Here is a 19,772-nt window from a genome sequence, read left to right as displayed (position 1 = left end):
ATTAGAAAGATATTTTAAAAAGTATATTAAAATGGAATAATTTGACAAAATATTACTTTTTAATTAACTATCGTTCATAAGACTACCATACAAAATATTTAAACTGACCTCAAACGTTTGTACAGTAGTGTATACCCCAAAATAATATTAGAAGTAATCATGACATTAAAATGACATATCTCGAAAAATATTTAAATTATTTGACTCACTGATGACTTTTTTTTATACTGTTTTTTTACTGAACATCTAGGAATTAAGATTAACTATCCCTTTAATGGTCACAGCACGTAACATTTCTAGAAATTTGAGATTTTAGATGAAAATATTATTTAAAAATGTAGAACATTTTTATTAACCAAATGAAATCAAAATGACGTTTCTAAGAGCCTGGTAAATGTTTTTTTTTCTTATCATGGACAATTGTATTTGTCCTAGGCCCTAATGTTTTCTCTTACTTGGGTCCAGAGTGAGTTGCTCCGGTCTGTGAAGCTGAGGATGAGGATGAGGAGGAGGAGGAGGGTGGAGGTGGGGAGCTCTCCATTGGCTGTGCTGAAAATGATGATGATGATGGCTGAGGATGTGGTGTCTCTTGCTGAGATGACGGTTCACTTGGCTGACCCTAAAAAAAAAAAAAAAAAAAAAAAAGTTATTTTTACCAGAAAATATGCAATATGCATATATACATACACATAACTAGAAATCCAAAAACACTGTTTTATTTGTTGGATGTAAATATTTGTTCTGCACCTCAAGCCTGTGGATTAAAGCCTGTGTCTCTCGCAGCAAGCTTTCAGCCAGCTGAAGCCTCATCCTGGGCTCGCTCTGCACTGATTGGTCCACGTTGATATGGACATCCACAGAGCCACTGCTCTGTGAGAGAGGAAATAAATGACTGTAGATGTGTCCAGAGATAACCTTTCAGACCGTGACCAGACAAAGCATAAGTGCTTCTAAAACAAACATTTAGTACGCTGCTTCTGTTCATAATTATGTAAGTATTATCGGTGAAGTTAGAGGACGCGAGGATGACTCACTCCTGTGCTGGTGCTCACTCTGACATTGCGCCCCATTTCTCCAACACCAGCCAGCATCTGCTGCACTGACATCTACATGGGCGACATTTAAATTTTCTTTAATAACACATGTATTACAGAGCCGATCTGAGGTCACGCAGCCTACTGCGAACACGAGTCTCTTCACATTAGGAAAGCACTGTAACCTGTATTTGCTGTGGGTCCATGATGTTCACAGGCAGGTTAAAAGTGCCCAGCATTACGTAGTTGTTGGCATTACGGTCATGTGGAGTTCCTGGAAAAGTAGAGGATTGAGAAGAGCTGGATCCTCCATCCGTTGCACCCGAAGGGCCAGAAACTCCACCTCCTCCACCCCCAGACTGACTGCTCTGAGGAGGTGCTCGCTCCACAAGATGAATGACCTTTCCATCAACATCTGAAATAGAGCAAAGACGTTTTTCATCATTAACATACACAACTAAAAACCAGATCCAATCTGACCGGATAAAAAAGACTGCTCAATAAAGATTTAAATGATAATAACGATTGTTTAGCTTTAAAAAAAAAAAAAAATTAATAAATAGAAATTATTATTCATTCAATTATTAGTCAATCAAAATTGTTGCACTAAAATTATTAAACAAATTTAGCGAACACCAATTCTCATCAACATTTTTATTAATTTCAAACAACAAAAGGCTTTGTAATGTAGCACAGAGGCTGTGTTAAAGTGCATTTATTTAGTAATCATAATCACAATCAATATGGTCGAGTTTCATGTTTAGATTCGGAAAACATGCAATTAATCGTGGAGCCATACTTTGTCTTACTTTTGCCAATGAAAACATGTAAAAACTTTCTTTCTTAAATGAATCAGCATTCTTTAATAATTCAACGATACTTTAGACATTTAAGAATCGCATACTACTACTGTTTGGCGCTGCAACTTTAAACCGATGCAGAATTGGTTTAAGGATCGGTTTCCGAGAATCGATTCTGAGCTTCCGATTTTCCCAAACGGAAGAAAGGATTTGGTTTATTTCAGTTAACCGAGCATTATATTCGCGAGTCATAGAAGATGCAGTCTTCCGTTTGAGAAAGGGCCTGGATGACTTGACCGAACGCGCACGCACTTCTTTATCAGATCACCATCTGCTGTTACAATCTAAACTCAGAATCAATTCCAGAGGAATCGCCATGCAGTTGGAAAATCCCAATGCCCCTGAATCGATTCTGAATCAAATTACCATCCCAGCCCTACTACTATTCCTGCCACAGAAAAATATGGTCAAAAACAGAAAGTAGTATGCTGTTCCAAATTCAGCAGCAGTCACTCGTTCAGTTCCTGAATGAATCTGTTTTAAGTGAAATGCTTGAGCTAATATTCAAATTCACACAGCAGCGGAATTGTATTTGAAACTGACAGACGTATTTTCTTTACCGGAGTGAGTCGCGAAATGTCTCGTTCACACAACAGCCTACAGTCCCATGAACGCGCAGTGAGAGTCCAGCCGCTATTCCTTACCAGTAACCATAGCGACAGTAACCGAAGCGATATCAAAGATGGCGACGTTCATAACGCTCATAACTTTCTGACATGACAAGAGTCCAAATTAGCCACTTCAGACCTTCACTAGCCAACAGCAGCTTTTAAATGTGGGCAAAGAGCGGGGCATTTGAATCACTAAACACAAAACCGACGGGATAAAACATCGGATGTCCCGCAGTTTATTTTTCCGTCACCGTAAGTCAACCAAAACACGCGGCTCTCGCGCGCCGTGCATGACGTGACAGACCACCAGTCCAGTCCAGTCCAGTCCTCCGTGAATGCGGTTGTCACACTCGTAAATAACCAAACTGTGTGTGAACGCAAGCGCATTGAGGACTCAAACACGGGACTGACGGCCGCATTCTGCCGCTGCGTGAACGTGGCCAACGACTCGCTAAGAAAGCAGTCCCCTGTTGCCGCCTTCTGGCTGGAATGTACCAAAAACAGACACGCGGAGTGATACACGAACACCTAACAGTTCCCGTGCGTTAAAACAGACCCAGAGAAGCCACTCACTGTATTCTGCGAGTGTCCTTTCGTCCTGCAGCACTTTACCCTGGTAGATCAACCTCTGCTTATCCACCGGGATTTCGACGGCGGAAGCGATGTGCGCTTTAAACTGCTTCACAGTCCACTGTGAGAAAGTAGGAGAGGTGACAATCAGCTTACAAAGGCAAACGTAATTGGTTTATCGATGCAAAGTGTATTTAACAGGCCTTTCTATATAGCGGCCTGCGTTATAGGTTGTTAAACGAGCTAGTTGGGTTGCAAGCAAAACAGCCATAGCACAAACACGTTCCCCTCAAAATGTTTTTTGTCTACGACTGATAATATGAAAGCACACACAAACACACCTCTCCCCTGACAGTGAACGTCCTGCTCTGAGAATCCAGAGTTTTCACTGTCACCTCTATGGCTCCTGGTTCCTCCATGACTCCAGAGGATCTTTAAAAAAAGATGAAGATGAAGAAGGCTTCCAAAAAGTGAATGTTAGCAATTAACCTCTATGAATCATACCATGTATGTTACACTGCTAGCGAAAAAAAACTCACTGTCGTCAAAGAACCCGACTACTAGTTTCACCGCGTATTATGATACACAGAAACATCACACGCTTGCAGTGCAGCTTCGGTAATTATAACAGGAGAGTCTCGTTTTGTCTCCATAGTAACGTTGGGCGCTACTAGCGCTGTAAATGCTAACAGTACTGATATCGTGTCACCCACATGATAAACACAAGCCATATTTTAATACAGCGTATAAGCAAAATAGCGACACCTATTATTAAAACACAAATCAATCATTGGCCATTCATGAGTGTTATTGCTCAAGGCCATTACTATGTAATATACCAGGCTAACGACAGCCAAAGCGATTCGGTTGTAAATTCTAGGGGAAAAAAACAAACGTTAACGTTACACATGAAGAGCGGCAAAGTATATCTGTCTTAGAAATGCAAATTAAACACCTTACTTTTAAGGGATAAGCGTGGCAGTTCAGCGATTTAGTGTTTAATTATAATTTTATCCCCCACAACAGCTATAGGGACATGCTAGCCAAGCAGCTAGCTAATTCCAAACGGTGCCTGGCCAGGAAGTGATGTCACGTTCTGCAACGATTTCAAAATAAAGCTACGATACTAAATCCGAAAATGTGTTTATATGTTCACAAGTCCCTTAATATACTCTGCAGACTTTGATGCAACCCGTGTTATCATTGACTCCTAAACGTTGACGAAAATAACAAAATTCATAGGAATGAATGAGTTTATCACTTAAAGAGTGTTATTGCCGGCGTACATTTTCAACCCCTTACCCTCAACCGTTACTGCCTGAGAGATAATTTTCTTAATGTGTCCCTGCGTTTTTAGTTTTAATTAATTTAAGTAGATTTGCGTAGCATTTATGCAGATTAATTTGCAGACAATACAAGGAAAAAAAACATAAACCTCCTTTTTCCGAAAGTGGGCGGGGCTAATGTGCAAGTTATAATGCTATTGGCTCAAACTCAGCATATATATATATATACACGGTTCTCTATGACTCTGGATTTCATTGAATAAATTTTATTTGTGTGTAATGCTGTTCAGCAAATGAAACAATGAAATATTTATGTAAACTCATTTATATTTACTTGTTTTATAAAACCTAAATGACCAAAAATGTCAAAACTCAACTACCGGCATATATTTCTCTGGGGTCATACCAGACTAACCCTTTTGTTAGACCAGCTAACCTGTTCAGGCTAGCTGTAAATTTGAACAGGGTTTTGATGAGTGAGATGAGGCAGACAAGAAGAGGCCGGTAACTCAGAGCTAGCTTAAAGGCTGAGTGTATCAATTTGTTGGGAAATTGCATGTGAGATGAGTGTCCCTGATGGAACGTCTACATTTATGCAATTCTCCAATCACACTTCAGATGTGCTACAGCCTTGCTGCCATGACAACAGCATTTATCATGACATCACGTCCCTAGAGTGACTCATACTGCACAGGTCTGAACAAAAAAAAAACGAAATATCTGTGTGCATGACAATGAGAGAGGGAGAGGAGGAGAGAAATTGATGAGTTTGTCCGACAGCATTCACCTAATCAGTAAGGGCAACAAACAACACACAGCCGGAGATGATTCAGTAGACATCCACATATTTAATTCTCTATGTAACAAAAATAATTACACATCTTTGTTCCAGGAGCTTTACGATATTGAAAAAGTGAACAGAAACCAGACATTTAGAAATGCACAGCACACATACAGTACAGAAAGCATAGTATTGCACGAATGGACACATTTACTCCCTTTTCAGTGTTTTCATTTTGGGACAATGTTAGAATTTGCGGTGGAAGGTTACACACCTTTTTAAGCTGTAATGTAAATGTTAACGCAATCAAAATACATTTTGAATAATTGGGTGCAAGTTCAGAACATCCATGTTTACATATATATTTAATATATATCTCAATTATCCAATTTTAAGAGTCTTTGGCACAGAAAGGATCATATCGGACTCGAGCTCAGAGGCTGATCGGTACATTGCACAACATCCACAAGGCCCATTTTGCACTTCCCATAATCATTACCAATGACCATAACTGCGTTTATGTAATCTAATCACAGTGATCATTAGATAGTCAGATGGTCAGTCTGAAAGATTGCAGACCATATATTGAGTAATGCTGGCACAGCTCTGAATTGTGGTCAAAGATGAAATTCAGTGACAGTGACCAATTAAATTAGATTCTCCCTTGTGAAAAAGATGCACACCTTAGCATACTTTTAAAAAGAGTACTTAATATGCTTAAGCGTGAACTGTTTTCTGACACTTAACCGCATGTTAATTACAAATTGGTTATTGCAGTTTGAATGAACATTACATGCAAGAATTTTGGAGTTTTCTTTCTTTTCACCCACTTAAGCAGCACTTGAGAGCATCGTTGTATTAACATGAATTCATTTAAAATCTCAATTCCGTGTAACATTTTATGTCAGATATTTAAATAATTCTGTATGTATACATTTGTAATGATGAAGTTGTAGTTTAGTGCTTTTAAAATAAATTAACCAAAGTAGCACTTTACATGAGCTTTAATATGTTAATAAAAACAAATCATGACAAGAGATTTTTTTTACACATAATGATTTAAAATGACTTTTAATTGTGACATTATTACAAAGGTTACCTAAGTGTATTAAGAAATAGTTATACAAGTATACTTTCTTTAAGTGGCCTTTTAATTCCATAATATTATATTACCTTTTTTTTTATTTTTTAATACACCTAAAAAATTTGAAGTACACTGCATGTGCACGTACAGTTAAGCACACTTCTTTTTCACAAGGGATAGCACAGTTTAGTATAAAGAAAGCTACCATGTGACACAATAAGAAAGAGATTACACTTGCCGCTCATGAGCAGAGGTGTAAAACAGCAGCAGAGGTGTGTGAATGCGACAGGAGACACATCCCACGAGGATTTCACAAGATTATGAGTAGTGTAAAAGCAGTTGTGACAAAAATCTGCTTATAGGCGAGTAAAGAAATTGCTTCAACTGCTGTTCTACATCGCTGAGGATGTAAAGTCACAGGATATGCTGCAAAATAAATCGGATTCATCTTTGAGTATTGCTACAGCCTTTCACTAATGAAAAATAAGTCACTTAGATAAAGATGGATAAATAATACAAATAATCATTGCTTATTTGTAGCGCGATGTTCCGGTAAGAGCCTCCTCATTGGTATCTAGAAGTATAGAGTTTTAAAAGAGAAATCTGCTCATCAGTGGATCCTGTGCAGTGAACTGAATGAATAATTATTACAGATCACTCATATTTTGGCAGGAAGCAACAGTTTAAAGTTAAAATGCCTTAACGCATGATTTGATTCCTACGGACACTCGTAACTGAGAGAACGGAGTGCTGTGGATTACTTCTTTATCATTGTGATGTTTTTATTAACAGTTTGGACTCACGGCACCCATTCACTGCAGAGGATTCTTTGGTGAGATAAATTGCTCCAAATCTGCTCTAATTAGATTTATGTACTTTAAGGAGGGTTGCTGTTAAAATTCACACAAACTATATCAGGTGGGGAACTCAGCTGGACCCCCGACAGCCCTGGTTCTCAGTGAAATCCTAGCGTTTGCTAGGATCTGGTGCTAAGTTAACTGGGTAAATGAATTAACATGTTTCACCACAGGGAGGCAGTCTAAAACTAAAGCTATTTCCTCTACTCACTACATAGTGCAACAGTAATTTCATGTTAGTAAGTATTGCGGCATAGTAACATTAACAAGTACTACACATTCTGCGTCTGGTTTACATTTGTGTCCACTTATATTACAAGAATAAAGAAAGGTAGTTGAACATTGACAATATTCATACAATTAAAATCCCCTTGGGTGACACCTGCAAAGCTTATGAAAGAAGAGATGAACTAATAAAGACAGAACTAAAGCTCTCATGACCGAAAAAGAAACACACAGCTCACCAGTCGCACCAGGTAACAACAAACACGACGGCGTAATACTCCTAGCACTGGCGTGAAGATCATAAGAAAGAATTAATACAAAGGTTGAGGCATTTGTGTTCTCTCACGTGAACTCACACACTCGCACGCTGCAGCTTTCGCACCAGATTATAGTGAAGAAAACACACACGTTAGTTTCCCTCTTCCGCAGACAGACCCACACACGTAAGTACAATAAGGGTTTTTTTTGTGTTAGCACAAAAATCATTGCAGCCGTGTCAGATTATGAAAGCAGTTCTAAGGTAGAGAAACATTTACATGTACATATTAAGCATGTGTATAGGCGTTATGTACAAAATGTCATCATGTACATATATTGTCAGTTCTCTAGCTAAAGCTACTCCTCATTTTCTGGCATGACCCGTTACGAAATACCACCCTTTCACTCAGCCACGGCTTTTCAGTTTTATCTCGGCCAATAACGCAATTAGACTACGCTCCGTGATGGTATCGTCAGATTATGGCAATGCGTTCAAACTCCACTAATGTGTCAGTATTATTTGCTGCAGTGTTATCTGGTGGGCTAGAGCGCTGTATATGAAGGCACCCACAAATGTCAAAGGATTCAGTCCTGCCCTGAACTCTTGTAATGCTCTTACTCTGGCACAGCCTGTAACCGGGCACGTTGCTGTTCTGACATTTTCAATCTGGGCGAAAAATAAACAAATAGAGAAATAATTTAAAAAATAGTAGAAACATTTGGCCAATAGATAAGCAGATCATTTTTGTTATGCGCAATAACTGATAACCGGAAGCCCTCTTTCTTGTGTTCTTGTAATCTCTTCTGTAGATAAATGAATAATAGAAAAAAATGCAGTTTTGTCGTAATAAATGAAATACAATTAAAAACAAAAATGTACAGTATGAAAATTTCAAACAAATTTACTGCCGATTATATTTAACGGTGTTGTTAAATGATTTGTGTGTTTTAAAGATAGTAATAACTTCAAGTGAGTGTTAGATGACAGAAAAGTAATGTGAAATGAGCATGAACTATTAAGTATCTTAAATACCAGGTCATTTCAATATCCACCAATAAATAAAAGAAAATAAATAAATTGGAACACTAAATAATCAGATTTTTTTGTAGTGAAAAAAACCCCCAAATCTTTCTAAATTGTATATTTAATCAATGTCTTGTTTGCCGCTTCTTTGTAGTTATTTGTCAAGTGTACTGGCAACTTCTGAGTGAAAAATAAAGTCATGCCCAAAACTGCAAAAAAATTCTATCTTTAAAAAATCTTGATTAAAAAATGGATCAGAATCAAATGTAATTTTCATTTCATTATGTATTATTATTACATTAAATTAGTCGAATATGCTTCTAATCCTAAAAGGGAGTTAGTTGGCTCAGAAGTGACCTTTTTGAGCAAAGAAATGTCTTGTATTAGGGATTCAATCTTTTGAACTTTCTGACTCTCTCTAGAGGCTGGAAAGCAGACAGAATGTGTAATAAGTGATACGGGGTGGAAAAGACTCTCTCTTGCATGACTTTGACTAATCATTTCAAATCACCATAATCTTTCCCTTAACATTCGCAGGATTATCATGCGCTCTAACTTATGTTCAGCTGTATGTACATTTCCTCTCATTATCTATTACCTACATCTCTCTAGAAGTCTGTACATGGTTCTCCTCCCCTCCCTACACCCCCAGCCCACTTCACTCATCTTCCTCCTCTCCTTCCTTACTTCTGCATGTCACACTGCAGTAAAAGAACAATGGAGGGGTCGCTCTTGGCCGCCTCTTTGAACTCCTCCAGCGTGATCTCGTCGTTGTGGTCCTTGTCCATCTTGCTGAAGATTTTGTCCACACGCTGTTGTGGGGTCAGCCCGTCTTCGTTCATACGCATCATGATCACCGTCCCAACCATCTTGTAGATTGCCTGGACCAAAAAAATGGGATGAACACACTTCTAAAAGCAAACACATGCATGTGACGCAATGCCTTCGCTGAATCCCTCACCTCGATGATCTCCAGCATCTCCATGCGCGTGATCTTGCCATCTCCGTCCAGGTCGTACATGTTGAAGGCCCAGTTGAGTTTCTGCTCAAAACTTCCCCTGGAAGTGATGGACAGCGCGCAGATGAACTCCCTGAAGTCAATGGTGCCATCACCGTTTTTGTCGAACGTCCGAAAGGCATGCTGGGCGAATTTTGAAGCGTCGCCATAAGGAAAGAACTGAAAGATACGCAACAGATACAGCACCTGGCTTTTAGAACACTTTATAGTATCATAAATACATAGCCCTACTTAAGGGAATAGTCTGCCCAAAATGATAATCCCCGTTTTATAGTGACTTCTCATCATTTTTGCAGCTTTACAGTCCCTAGTCATAATATGATCTTATTTTATGAAGGTCAATATTCTGCTTAACATCTATTGTGTAAGAAAAAAGAAAGCCCTACTGGATTGGAACAGCATGAGTGTAAGTAAATCAAGACAGAATTTCATAAAATCAGAAAAATCGTATTTTGGTGGACTAACTAGGTATGTTTTGAAGCATGGCAGCTGGTTTGAGCTGGTTTAAGCTGGTCGTTGGTTGGTCATGAGCTGGTTTAAAGCTATTCCTGATCTAAGGACTATGGTCAAACCAGCTGCCCTGCTTCAAAACATACCTAATCAGAATATGCCTTGACAATATTTTTCATTATGTTGTTCATCATGTTTTTTTTTTCACGAGGGTCACAGTGAGAGTAGGTATATCTGGTGTGTTAAGCACCCCTTTGACTTCGCTCACCTTGACATAGAGTTGCTGGAACTCTTCCAGATTGAGGATGCCAGATGGACAGTCCTTCAGGAACCCCTTATACCATTGCTTCAGCTCAGCTTCGTTGAACTCTGTACTCTTGGTCAAGTCATCAAGCACCTCAGGAGCAAGCTTGCTGTTGTGTTTCCCCATCTTTCTACACCTCTCTGTGGACAAGGTGGGCAAAGAGCCATTAAAATACATTCACGCTTTATAGATTGACAACAGCAATCAAAAACAAAGTTCATACAAAAAAAACTAGTTTCATACATTTCTCATCATATTTGCCTCAAGTATTAGAAAGAGTATAGAGAAAAACCTTGATCATTGAAAAAGGCTTTTATTACTTAAATGGTATTGCATGTTTTCTCGAGTTGAGTCCCCAGAATATATTTGGTCTACACTGCTGCTGCTGTGAGCATGTTAGAAATAATACTGCTGCTAATATACAATTAAATAAACCCCATATAGCATACATTAATTACTTTGCAGCAGATCTATACGGGTGGAGCTGGAAAAGGAGGAGGGATTCTGGAGCACGCTGCAAACTGCTACAGAAAGCACTAGTCAAATATTTAAATGTTGAGCAGCGAGCTCGTTTGCTACCAATACATGAGAAAACCAGCCAGCTGTGCTGTGTGATAATGATGTCATTAGGTCAGGTTGAGTTAGACCCATTGGACTGCACCATCTATAGTTTAATGCCAGAACTCTCAGAGTGAGGCTGTACAATTTAGCCACCTCATAAAATCGGGCTGATATCACAAAAATAAAAACAAGCTATTTTTTCAACACTATCCACCTCATTTAAAATGACAGTTCACCCAATAATGAAAATTCTGTCATTATTACTCACCTTCATGTCGTTACAAACACGTTCAGGCAAGCATTTTTGGAACACAAATTAAGATATTTTTTATAAAATTCAAGAGCTTTCTGATCCTGCTTTGACAGCAATGCAACTTCCATGTTGAAGGTCCAGAAAGGTAGCAAGGATGTTGTTAAAACAGTCCATGTCTTGAATGTGTTAGTTCAGAATTATACCAAAAATATTTTGATTAGTTTTCTGAAGATGAATGAGGCAATCAATGACAGAATTTTAATTTTTAGGTCAACTAACACTTTAATGTAAGAGTTTGATACTGCACACTGGTATTTCTTATCATATTATTTTAATGTAATGTAACTATAAACACACAGTTTGCAGAGCAAATAGTTTTACAGTTTACTGCACTTTGTTATCCTTGTAGTTATTTACCTACAATACTGTATAAATCTAGCTCTCTGATTAGACCTAGTCACAGTTAATGTTTCCATCGCTTCTGTTAGCAGCTGTTGCCTGCTATTCTTCTGGGGTTTTACACTTTGTCGTGACATTATGGCTTATAACATATCTGCCTCTAGCAGAATCCGAGATAGATTAAACCAAATCCAAATTGCCCTGGGCTTTGAAAATGGATATATTTGGGTGCACAAATGACAAATGAGGCACTGCGTTAATGAGTCATTATCTCCGCTCTAGGATTATTAAAGTTCATTAAATATTGAACAGGTCTAAATAGTTGACGAGGGGCACATGACGACGGAATACAGCAGCAGCAGCTTCGCAGAGGAACTCATCTGAGACTCTCTGAGACCCGGTCGCCCACGGCGCTATTTTCTCCCCCTGACGGAAGGTCATTTTAGTGGGATCATGATGACTAATAAGAGGTGAGCATTCATCTCCTCTCATTTTCTCTTGCTCTTTTCCACTCCCTCTCTGTCGCTGACCTTTTTTGGAATACAGCGGTCTGGCGGCTCTGCTAATCTTGGCATCTTTCTGATTAGTTAACTTCAGACAGGGGGTTTAATTAAAGATCTAAGTGGTTAATGAACTGTATGGCTGACAACATTCGCCTCAAGGCTCTGGAAAGCTGATTCTTTGGGGCTGGTGAGGCGATCCACTATTGTTTTCAATCAGAAAGGCTTCCATCAAACTCTGCAAGCACTCATGCCCACAGGCCGACCTTTGTTAACTCGTTTGTAAAGAGTGACTGCTCAAAGAGCCGGCGTGCAGGAGGAAACAAAATCTGTCAATCATTACTCCAGAGCCCTCTATGAAACTGCAAGGGAAATGAAGAACGGCTCAAATTGGAAAGCGATGTTGGTGGAGGGGCTTATGAAAGTTAATCTACACCCATATTGCTTTGGAATCTGTGAGCGAGTTGTGTTGTTACCTGGGAGTTGTAAACACACTTTGTGGAAACATTTTGCGCTAATGGTTTTGGATTGTCGTTTAAGCAAAACATACACTACAGCACTGAAGTTTGTTGCACTTTGGTCTAGGCCCAGACTGGTGCAGCTCAGCAGCATCTTCTGTACACACTTGTGAAAAACACTGGGACATTTGTGTCAAACTTTGTGAAAATAAATGGCTGTGTAAAAATGTATTTGCGGCATTTACTCTTCTAAAGCTGCATGAATTGAGCCGAATTCAATTGTTGCCTGGACCCTGTTGTTAATTCTTAAAATTAATATTTTTATAATGTGAAGTACATAATTTTCTTGTAACCATGTTTCCTGTACCACTTTTTAGCAGTATTAAGTGGACTATATATTAACTACTATGTACTTACATTTAAATGAATCATTATATACAATGCATGTATTGTATACATACATGTTTTCACACTGACCCAAAATCCTTGCATGTAATTAGATCTGAGAACAAAAGTTTTGTTTGATGAAGTTTGCAAATTTGTGTTGCAGTTCATTATGGGATTGTATTTAGAGTCAGGAAAGGAGAAAAATGAACTTGTAAAGCTAATAGGTCCCATAACGCTCACATCTTTGGTAAGTGGGTGGCAATTTTTGGCACATGAATACAATTGAATAAATGTAACCATTACGGTGCTTACAAGTAATTGGGATTGATATATATGCTAACAGTGTTTCAATGTTTTGGCTCAACATAGCGAAGTTGGAATCGAAGTTGTGGTATGCTTTTATCATTTTTGACTTTGACAATCTCAAAACATTTTACAACCCGTTAATATCAACATATATCTCAAAAAACATCAAAATACCGGGTTAAAAAAGGGCCTTTGAGGTCTGGAAGGTGAGGGAAGTGTTTTTAAGAGGGCCAGAGGCCAACTGTGTCTGGTGACCAGGATGAAGGACGGACAGAGCAGCCCCACCAGAGCCATGGACAAGGCCCAATTTAGTGCCTGTCAGGAGAACAAATGTTGCAGAAAACTGAGCTTCTAAAACACCTCGGCTGATAAGAAATATGGGCAGCCTAAAAATGAATGGAAAAATTACAAAGTACACCAAAAACTTTAATCTTCTGATTGGCTTGTGTTGAGAAATAATGGTTTAATTGGGTCTTAGAGTTACAATGGAAACTCTGACTTCTTTTCCCGGTTGTTTTCTGTGGAATTAAATCCCTCCTGAGTTTCTGTCTGATGAGTCAGTTCCTGCTTCATTTGCCACCCAAAAGGACATTTCTGCTTATCAACGAATGCTTGCGTTTTTGTGGCTCCTATAGGATTATGATGACTGCTTGCGGATTAGTCTAGCGGTGCTAAGGGAAGAAATGTGCGAGACATTGTAAAGGTGCTGCCTAAAGTCACCACACTGCTTCTCTTTCTTTGAGCAAAAGTAATGCTTATCTGTGAGGCTTGGCAGATTAATGCTTCATGTTTTAAGTTGCTTAAACCACATGCAACTGCCCTAAAGGTTGCTGGCTCGTCAGTGAAAAATAAACTTCTGAAGGGCAGCCAGACAGGGCTACACGGTTGGCTTTTGGCTTCCGAAAAGGTAAATGATTGCTCTGATAGCTTTAAAAACTGCTCTTTCAAGGCAAACATTAAACTCCTCTCAGGAAAATTAAATCTGTTAATTGTACGCTAATTGTACACTAATACATTTTTTTAAAATATTATGTGACAGTTTTAGATGGGATGCCATTGCATTTCAGATTTTTTATAAAAATGTATAACAGTAATAGATTTTATTAAGATGTCCAGCCTGAAGAGTTTTTATTTTTTGCCTATTAGTAGTAGTAGAAGTAGTATTAGTAGTAATAGTAGTATTAGTATTAGTATTTGTACAAATCTGCATTATTTTGGCTATTTGACTACTGGTTATTTTCCCCTTGCTACCTAGCTGACATCCGGTAAATATTGCTTTATTGTTTTTTTAGAATAACTTGCACAATTAACTTTAACAAAGTAAATATAGTCTTTATAGTCTGACTAAATATAGTCTGACTTTATGCTGACTTTGAAGATAATAAAATAAAAAATGAATAGCTCTCACAAACTTCCTGTGACGAGGCCAAGAGGTCACGCACATTAATTCTGCTTCATGTTCTTTCAGTGATTTTTAACAGAGTCACGCATAGCTGTTACCTTCCCGTCAGCAAGAAAACGGAGCAAATGTCTTTTGTGGCCTTGTTTCATGGCCTCTCCTATCACTTTCTCCCTTTCATCAGTTCTCCATTGTCACTCGGATTGATCGATGGACAGTGATTGCCTGTGTGGTCACCGCTGATGTCTTTGATATTCCAGCCACATCAGTCTGTGAGTGTTCCTTTTAAGAGCCACCAAATGAGATGAGAACCCTGGGAGCCGGGACGTGCTGGACACTGGGATATTGGCAGTGGATTAATTCCGCCACAGCGCGCGCGCACGCACAGACAAACACACAACGCACACAAACACAAATACACACACGTACAAAGACGTACAGGTCTGGAGCTTAAATGGATCCCAGGTGGGAAAAATGATTTTTTTTTTCAAGGCTTGGACATTGTATTGCCAACTGTCAGAGATTGAACGAGAAAAGAAAAGATGACTCAATTTGAGTCTCTTACAGACTTTATTCACCTCAGTGACCCTCGGCAAACTCTTTCGAGATTGACACACAAAAATGGCAGTAGGAACTGAGAGTTGGAAGAGTAGTTTCGAGATTTCTAGATTTAAACCCTGAGAAACACACAGAACCTGTCATATAGCAATGGAGGATCACTTGCTCATCAATAGATCATCTGCAATGAATGGGTGCCATTAGAACGGGAGTCCAAACAGCTGATAAAAGAATCACAAATAATACAGTCCATCAATTAAAAAAAAGTACTTTTTTAAATTTAAATGAAACCTCCATTATAATATTGCTTTCCCAGTGAAGGGACAGTTTTAAGTTAAAAAGACTTAATAATGTATTTGCTTCACATGGTGTTATTTAATAGACTGGAGTCATGCAGATTCCTTTTGGCTTATTGTAATGTTTTTATCAGCAGTTTGGAGTCTCATCCTGACGGCACCCATTCACATTGGTGAGCAAATTATGATATTCTACACTTCTTTAAATGTGAAATTAAAAATGTAAATCTGAAGAAGAAACAAACTCATCTAACCTACATCTTGGCGGGCCTGAGAGCGAGTACATTTTCAGCAAATGAAATATTTTGGTTGAACTACTCCCGTCGCTGACCTTTGATTCCAATAAAAACTAGCCGTTTCTTTGAGTTTCTTGCCTGAGCACATGTGTCTCTGCTGAGAGTTTCCAACAAATCCAGTCACCACTGTCTTCCGTCATTGCCTTTAAGTCTCTCTCTCTTAACTCCCTGTGACAGCTCAATATAAAAGGGGCCATGAACCTCACAGGGACAGAAACTGGGTTTTATCTGCATAGTCAGACATGATAGATCAAACGCAATGAAGTAGCTGTCATTTAAACAAATGGAGCTTCAAATGAAAGTTTGGGAGGAGTATGTTCATCTAATCCTGTCAATCCCAACACAAGGATGAATGGCTGCTTTTCTTGTTTCTGTAATAATTCTTGCGGCATCGTTCTGTCATCATTGCCTTCCCTTTGCATTATTTCGATATAGCTGAATAACTGATAAAAAAAATTACATTTAGTGCTTTTGAAAATGCATCAGAAATCATGAAATTGTATTGTTATACTGTTGTATACAGGCGTTATTAGAGATTATAATGAATATGGGTAAAACTAACTTCAACCGAAAATTTCTGGATTATAATTTGAAAATTGTAATGAATATATTATTAGCACATAAAGGTGAAATGAGACACAAATACACATATGCACCAGTCCAGCCCACAAACACACATCCGACTGAGTGTCACTGACCTGAATAGAAAGGGTGCTGTAAGTACTCTGTAAGGACGCTAGCCTTTTCACAACAATGTTCCGGCCCTTTTATGGTGGACAAAAGTGGCATGTTACAAGTGTGCTTCATCAAAACCCTGGGATGATACCACTGGTGAATAATTGGTTGCCATGGTAACAGACCGGGAAGCTTTCACAACCCTTGTGTCTCAATATTTAGCAAATAACAACTGGTTAGAACCTATGCCATGGATGGATGTTCTCTTTGGGTTATTTTTGCTATTTTTTCGCATGAAATACCAAAATCGATTAATCTTAAATTTGATTTATTGTTTTCTATTCAGGCTTGGGTTGTAATTTTAATTTAGCCATTTCGGTCAAAAGAATTCTCAAGTCATTAAAATAAAAAGGGGGGGAGTAGTATGGCATAACACTTTGTTCACAAATGTAAGACCACATAAAAACATTGGGTAATAATTTATTTTACTGTTACACCTATTAGTTGCTTATTAGCATATTACTAAAATAGTAGCTATTTATTAGTGTTAATTAAGCACATATTAATGCCTTATTCTACATCCCTAATCTTATCCAATACCTAAACTACCTGACAACTACCTTACTAGCTATTGACTATTGATAAGCAGCAAATTAAGAGTTTATTGAGGGAAATGTCAAAGTTAATAGATAACAGTTGTTACCTATTCTAAAGTGTTAACAAGGAAATTTAAAATAGAATTTAAATGTGTAAATATATAAAGATTAATACAAAGAATAATACATATTTTAGATTCTTCGCTGTTTCTTGCTTGCTAATTGAATGTAAGCATTATGGATGTATGATATATAACCATTTATCGAGAAATACCTAGAAGCCCCTCCTATTTTCTTTTTCTTTTAATTCAAAAAGTATGCCGTTTTCCATAACTGATGTCACAATGACTAAATTCAAGCTATTTATTTATATTTATATCAGCAAAGTCAAGCAATTTTTCTTAATACTTAATACTTAATAATTTATTGGCCATTTATCTGTCATTAAAGCCAAAGGGACAAAAACCAAATACTATTTAAAAATGACACTTTTCAATGCACTTTTCACTAAAAGTAACATTACTGTGTAACATAAGCAGTAAGTTGGAAAAATGCTAAATCATGATCGGCATACGATTCTTCTCTCAACCTGCGAAAGTTTAATGGATGCTTACGTCACTCCTGAAGCTTTTTATGCCACCTTCAGTTCAATTACAGGTGAGTCATAAAATTCTCCACTGACTCATGTGGCATAACAACCAATAGTGGGCATAAATAATGCAGCTGTTTGGAGATATGCGCGCTAAAGGTCAGCCATGCTTATCTGGAGTCAAAGGGGCACATCCAAAACTGTCAGTCATCATCATCATCATCTGCCAAAGGAGCTTTTGTGAGCAAAAGAGCCAGAATAAAGGAGGTTCTTCAATTATACATGAACAGATCAGTGGTAGTCCTTTTATTTTCCCCTGTCTCTGTCAGTAACAACAAACCTCTCCGTCTCTAACTGTATATCTTCTCACAGCCACTAATGCACAACACATACACACACACACAGGGCATGGTGGCAGATGGTTCAGGGCAGTAATTTAAGGTAGTTGCGGTAGGCAAGGGGCTGCCGGGTCCCATGTGGGGTACAGGGCAAAGACAAACAAATCACTTAGCAACCGCAGGACTGTAGCTATGCTCTCCAGCTGGGACACTCAATGTAGGATTTTCGAAAAGCATGAAATGCCTAAACAGCAGTAAAATAATAGATGCACCACACTGCATGGAGCATATTTTGCAGTTAACAAAACCTTTCGAGTCTCAAATACTAAAAAATGCTATTTTACTACATAAAAACCCCTGTCAGACCAACAAAATTACCCCAAATGTTGTCCCAACTAGTCAAACACAGTTGTCTGAACAAAGAATTTCATATTGTCGAAATGTTGAGGCTCTGTGAGTTTTATTGTGAGGATTATTGTTTTTGCTGTTTGCTGACTTGTTTTATCTTTATTGTTAGTTATTTGTTTTACTTTGATGTAGATTAACATTTGTTGGTTATCACCGTTCTTGAGGTCAGTGTGTCTAGTTTTGAGGCCTAGACGTTGTCCTTTTTCTGTTGTCTTACAAACAATGACAATGTTTTCTAGACTAATTTACCCATTAAAGTGTGTCATTTGAAAAAACCAAACAAAAAAAACCAAACAAACATATTCCAAGTGACAGGTTAAATATGTGAATTTTCAATTTTGTGCCAAAGTCTTTGGGATTTTGGATCGATCTGAATTCAAGCGTTCCTCACTAAATATTCAAGGTGATTTTTTGAGCTCTTTACAATGGAAAAATGTCTCATTTACTTTTATGTATTTTACATTAAAGACTTTCAGGAGAAACATCTCGGATAAAGTTGATGCTATAATGCGACACAGCTGAGAATCCCGCCCAAGCAATCCCGTCTAAGCCCCTAAGCAATCTTTTTTTTTTCTTTGGGATAAACAGCTAGTCATGTTTACTAGCTCTAAACGAGTCCCACAGCATCGTGTTAAATGAGACCTTCTGGTGTTTCTATAGTGATGTTTCCCCACTCCAGTGCTGAAGAAACATATTCTCCTCTCTCAGGAGAAGAGGGCAACCCAGTGAAGGTCACCGCACCTGCTCTCTACCTCTCAAAATATTGTATGTACTAAGTACTGTCATTTGTATCTGCTAATGCAACACTGTTGCAGCTGATGGCTGGAAATACAAAGAAGCATAATGCAGTATTTTGAGGAACCTAAAAGCACTGCAGTTCCACTCCACAGTATATAATGAAACACTCAAAATGCTTCCTCAAAATCAACCAAAATACCAATTAGTGTTATTGCTAAAACAAACCATGAAGCTTGTTGAGTAGAGGTATAAGTATTTCGACTTTTTAGCTGATTTTCACTTTTTAAGCCATATATTTATGCAGAAGTAGAGATACGTTAAGACAATGTTATCAGAGGCTCATTTCCCTTCACCAGTCAACTACCTCTTAGATCACTTTGGAAAACACATAGTAATGGCCTAAAAACCCCACAACTCAATAAAAACAGAATCGTACACAAAACCAACACCAACATTGTGGCGGCACGTTTTGCACAGGCTTTCGCCATGATAAAAATATGGTATTAAATCTCATATAAGCAATATAATATTAGCATTAATATCCATTTAAATAATATCACAATAACATAACTATAATAAAAGAAAAGAAAATATAATATAAATTAAAAAATAGTGCTGTCAAACAATTAATCACATTCCAAAATAAAAGTTTT

General features: G+C 38.0%; 3 protein-coding genes across 3 annotated transcripts in view; 1 reads left to right on the top strand and 2 right to left on the bottom strand.

Annotated features, from left to right (window-relative positions):
- The window catches only part of LOC122323856 (large proline-rich protein BAG6-like), a 5,725-nt gene extending 1,562 nt beyond the window's left edge, over positions 1–4,163 (bottom strand). The window contains exons 1-7 of the mRNA XM_043217965.1: positions 4,036–4,163; positions 3,417–3,507; positions 3,079–3,196; positions 1,220–1,449; positions 1,035–1,106; positions 748–870; positions 456–619 (exon numbers count right to left, since the gene is read on the bottom strand). Coding sequence (XP_043073900.1) covers positions 456–619; positions 748–870; positions 1,035–1,106; positions 1,220–1,449; positions 3,079–3,196; positions 3,417–3,494 — 785 coding nt within the window. The 5' untranslated portion in view covers positions 3,495–3,507; positions 4,036–4,163. The remainder of the gene's footprint in view (positions 1–455; positions 620–747; positions 871–1,034; positions 1,107–1,219; positions 1,450–3,078; positions 3,197–3,416; positions 3,508–4,035) is intronic.
- LOC122323377 (hippocalcin-like protein 1) overlaps positions 1–19,772 on the top strand; it is a 313,600-nt gene that overhangs the window by 269,983 nt on the left and 23,845 nt on the right. The window lies entirely within an intron of this gene.
- On the bottom strand, positions 5,187–10,521 carry LOC122323376 (visinin-like protein 1). The gene is made up of 3 exons (XM_043217180.1): positions 10,327–10,521; positions 9,552–9,767; positions 5,187–9,471 (listed from the first exon to the last, which is right to left on the bottom strand). Exons 1-3 carry the CDS (start codon positions 10,486–10,488, stop codon positions 9,274–9,276), a joined length of 576 nt encoding a protein of 191 aa, XP_043073115.1. The 5' UTR covers positions 10,489–10,521; the 3' UTR covers positions 5,187–9,273.

The sequence above is a fragment of the Puntigrus tetrazona genome, chromosome 19 (genome assembly GCF_018831695.1).
Source record: "Puntigrus tetrazona isolate hp1 chromosome 19, ASM1883169v1, whole genome shotgun sequence".
Taxonomy (NCBI): Eukaryota; Metazoa; Chordata; class Actinopteri; order Cypriniformes; family Cyprinidae; genus Puntigrus; species Puntigrus tetrazona.
This window is presented reverse-complemented; position numbering and strand designations above follow the sequence as displayed.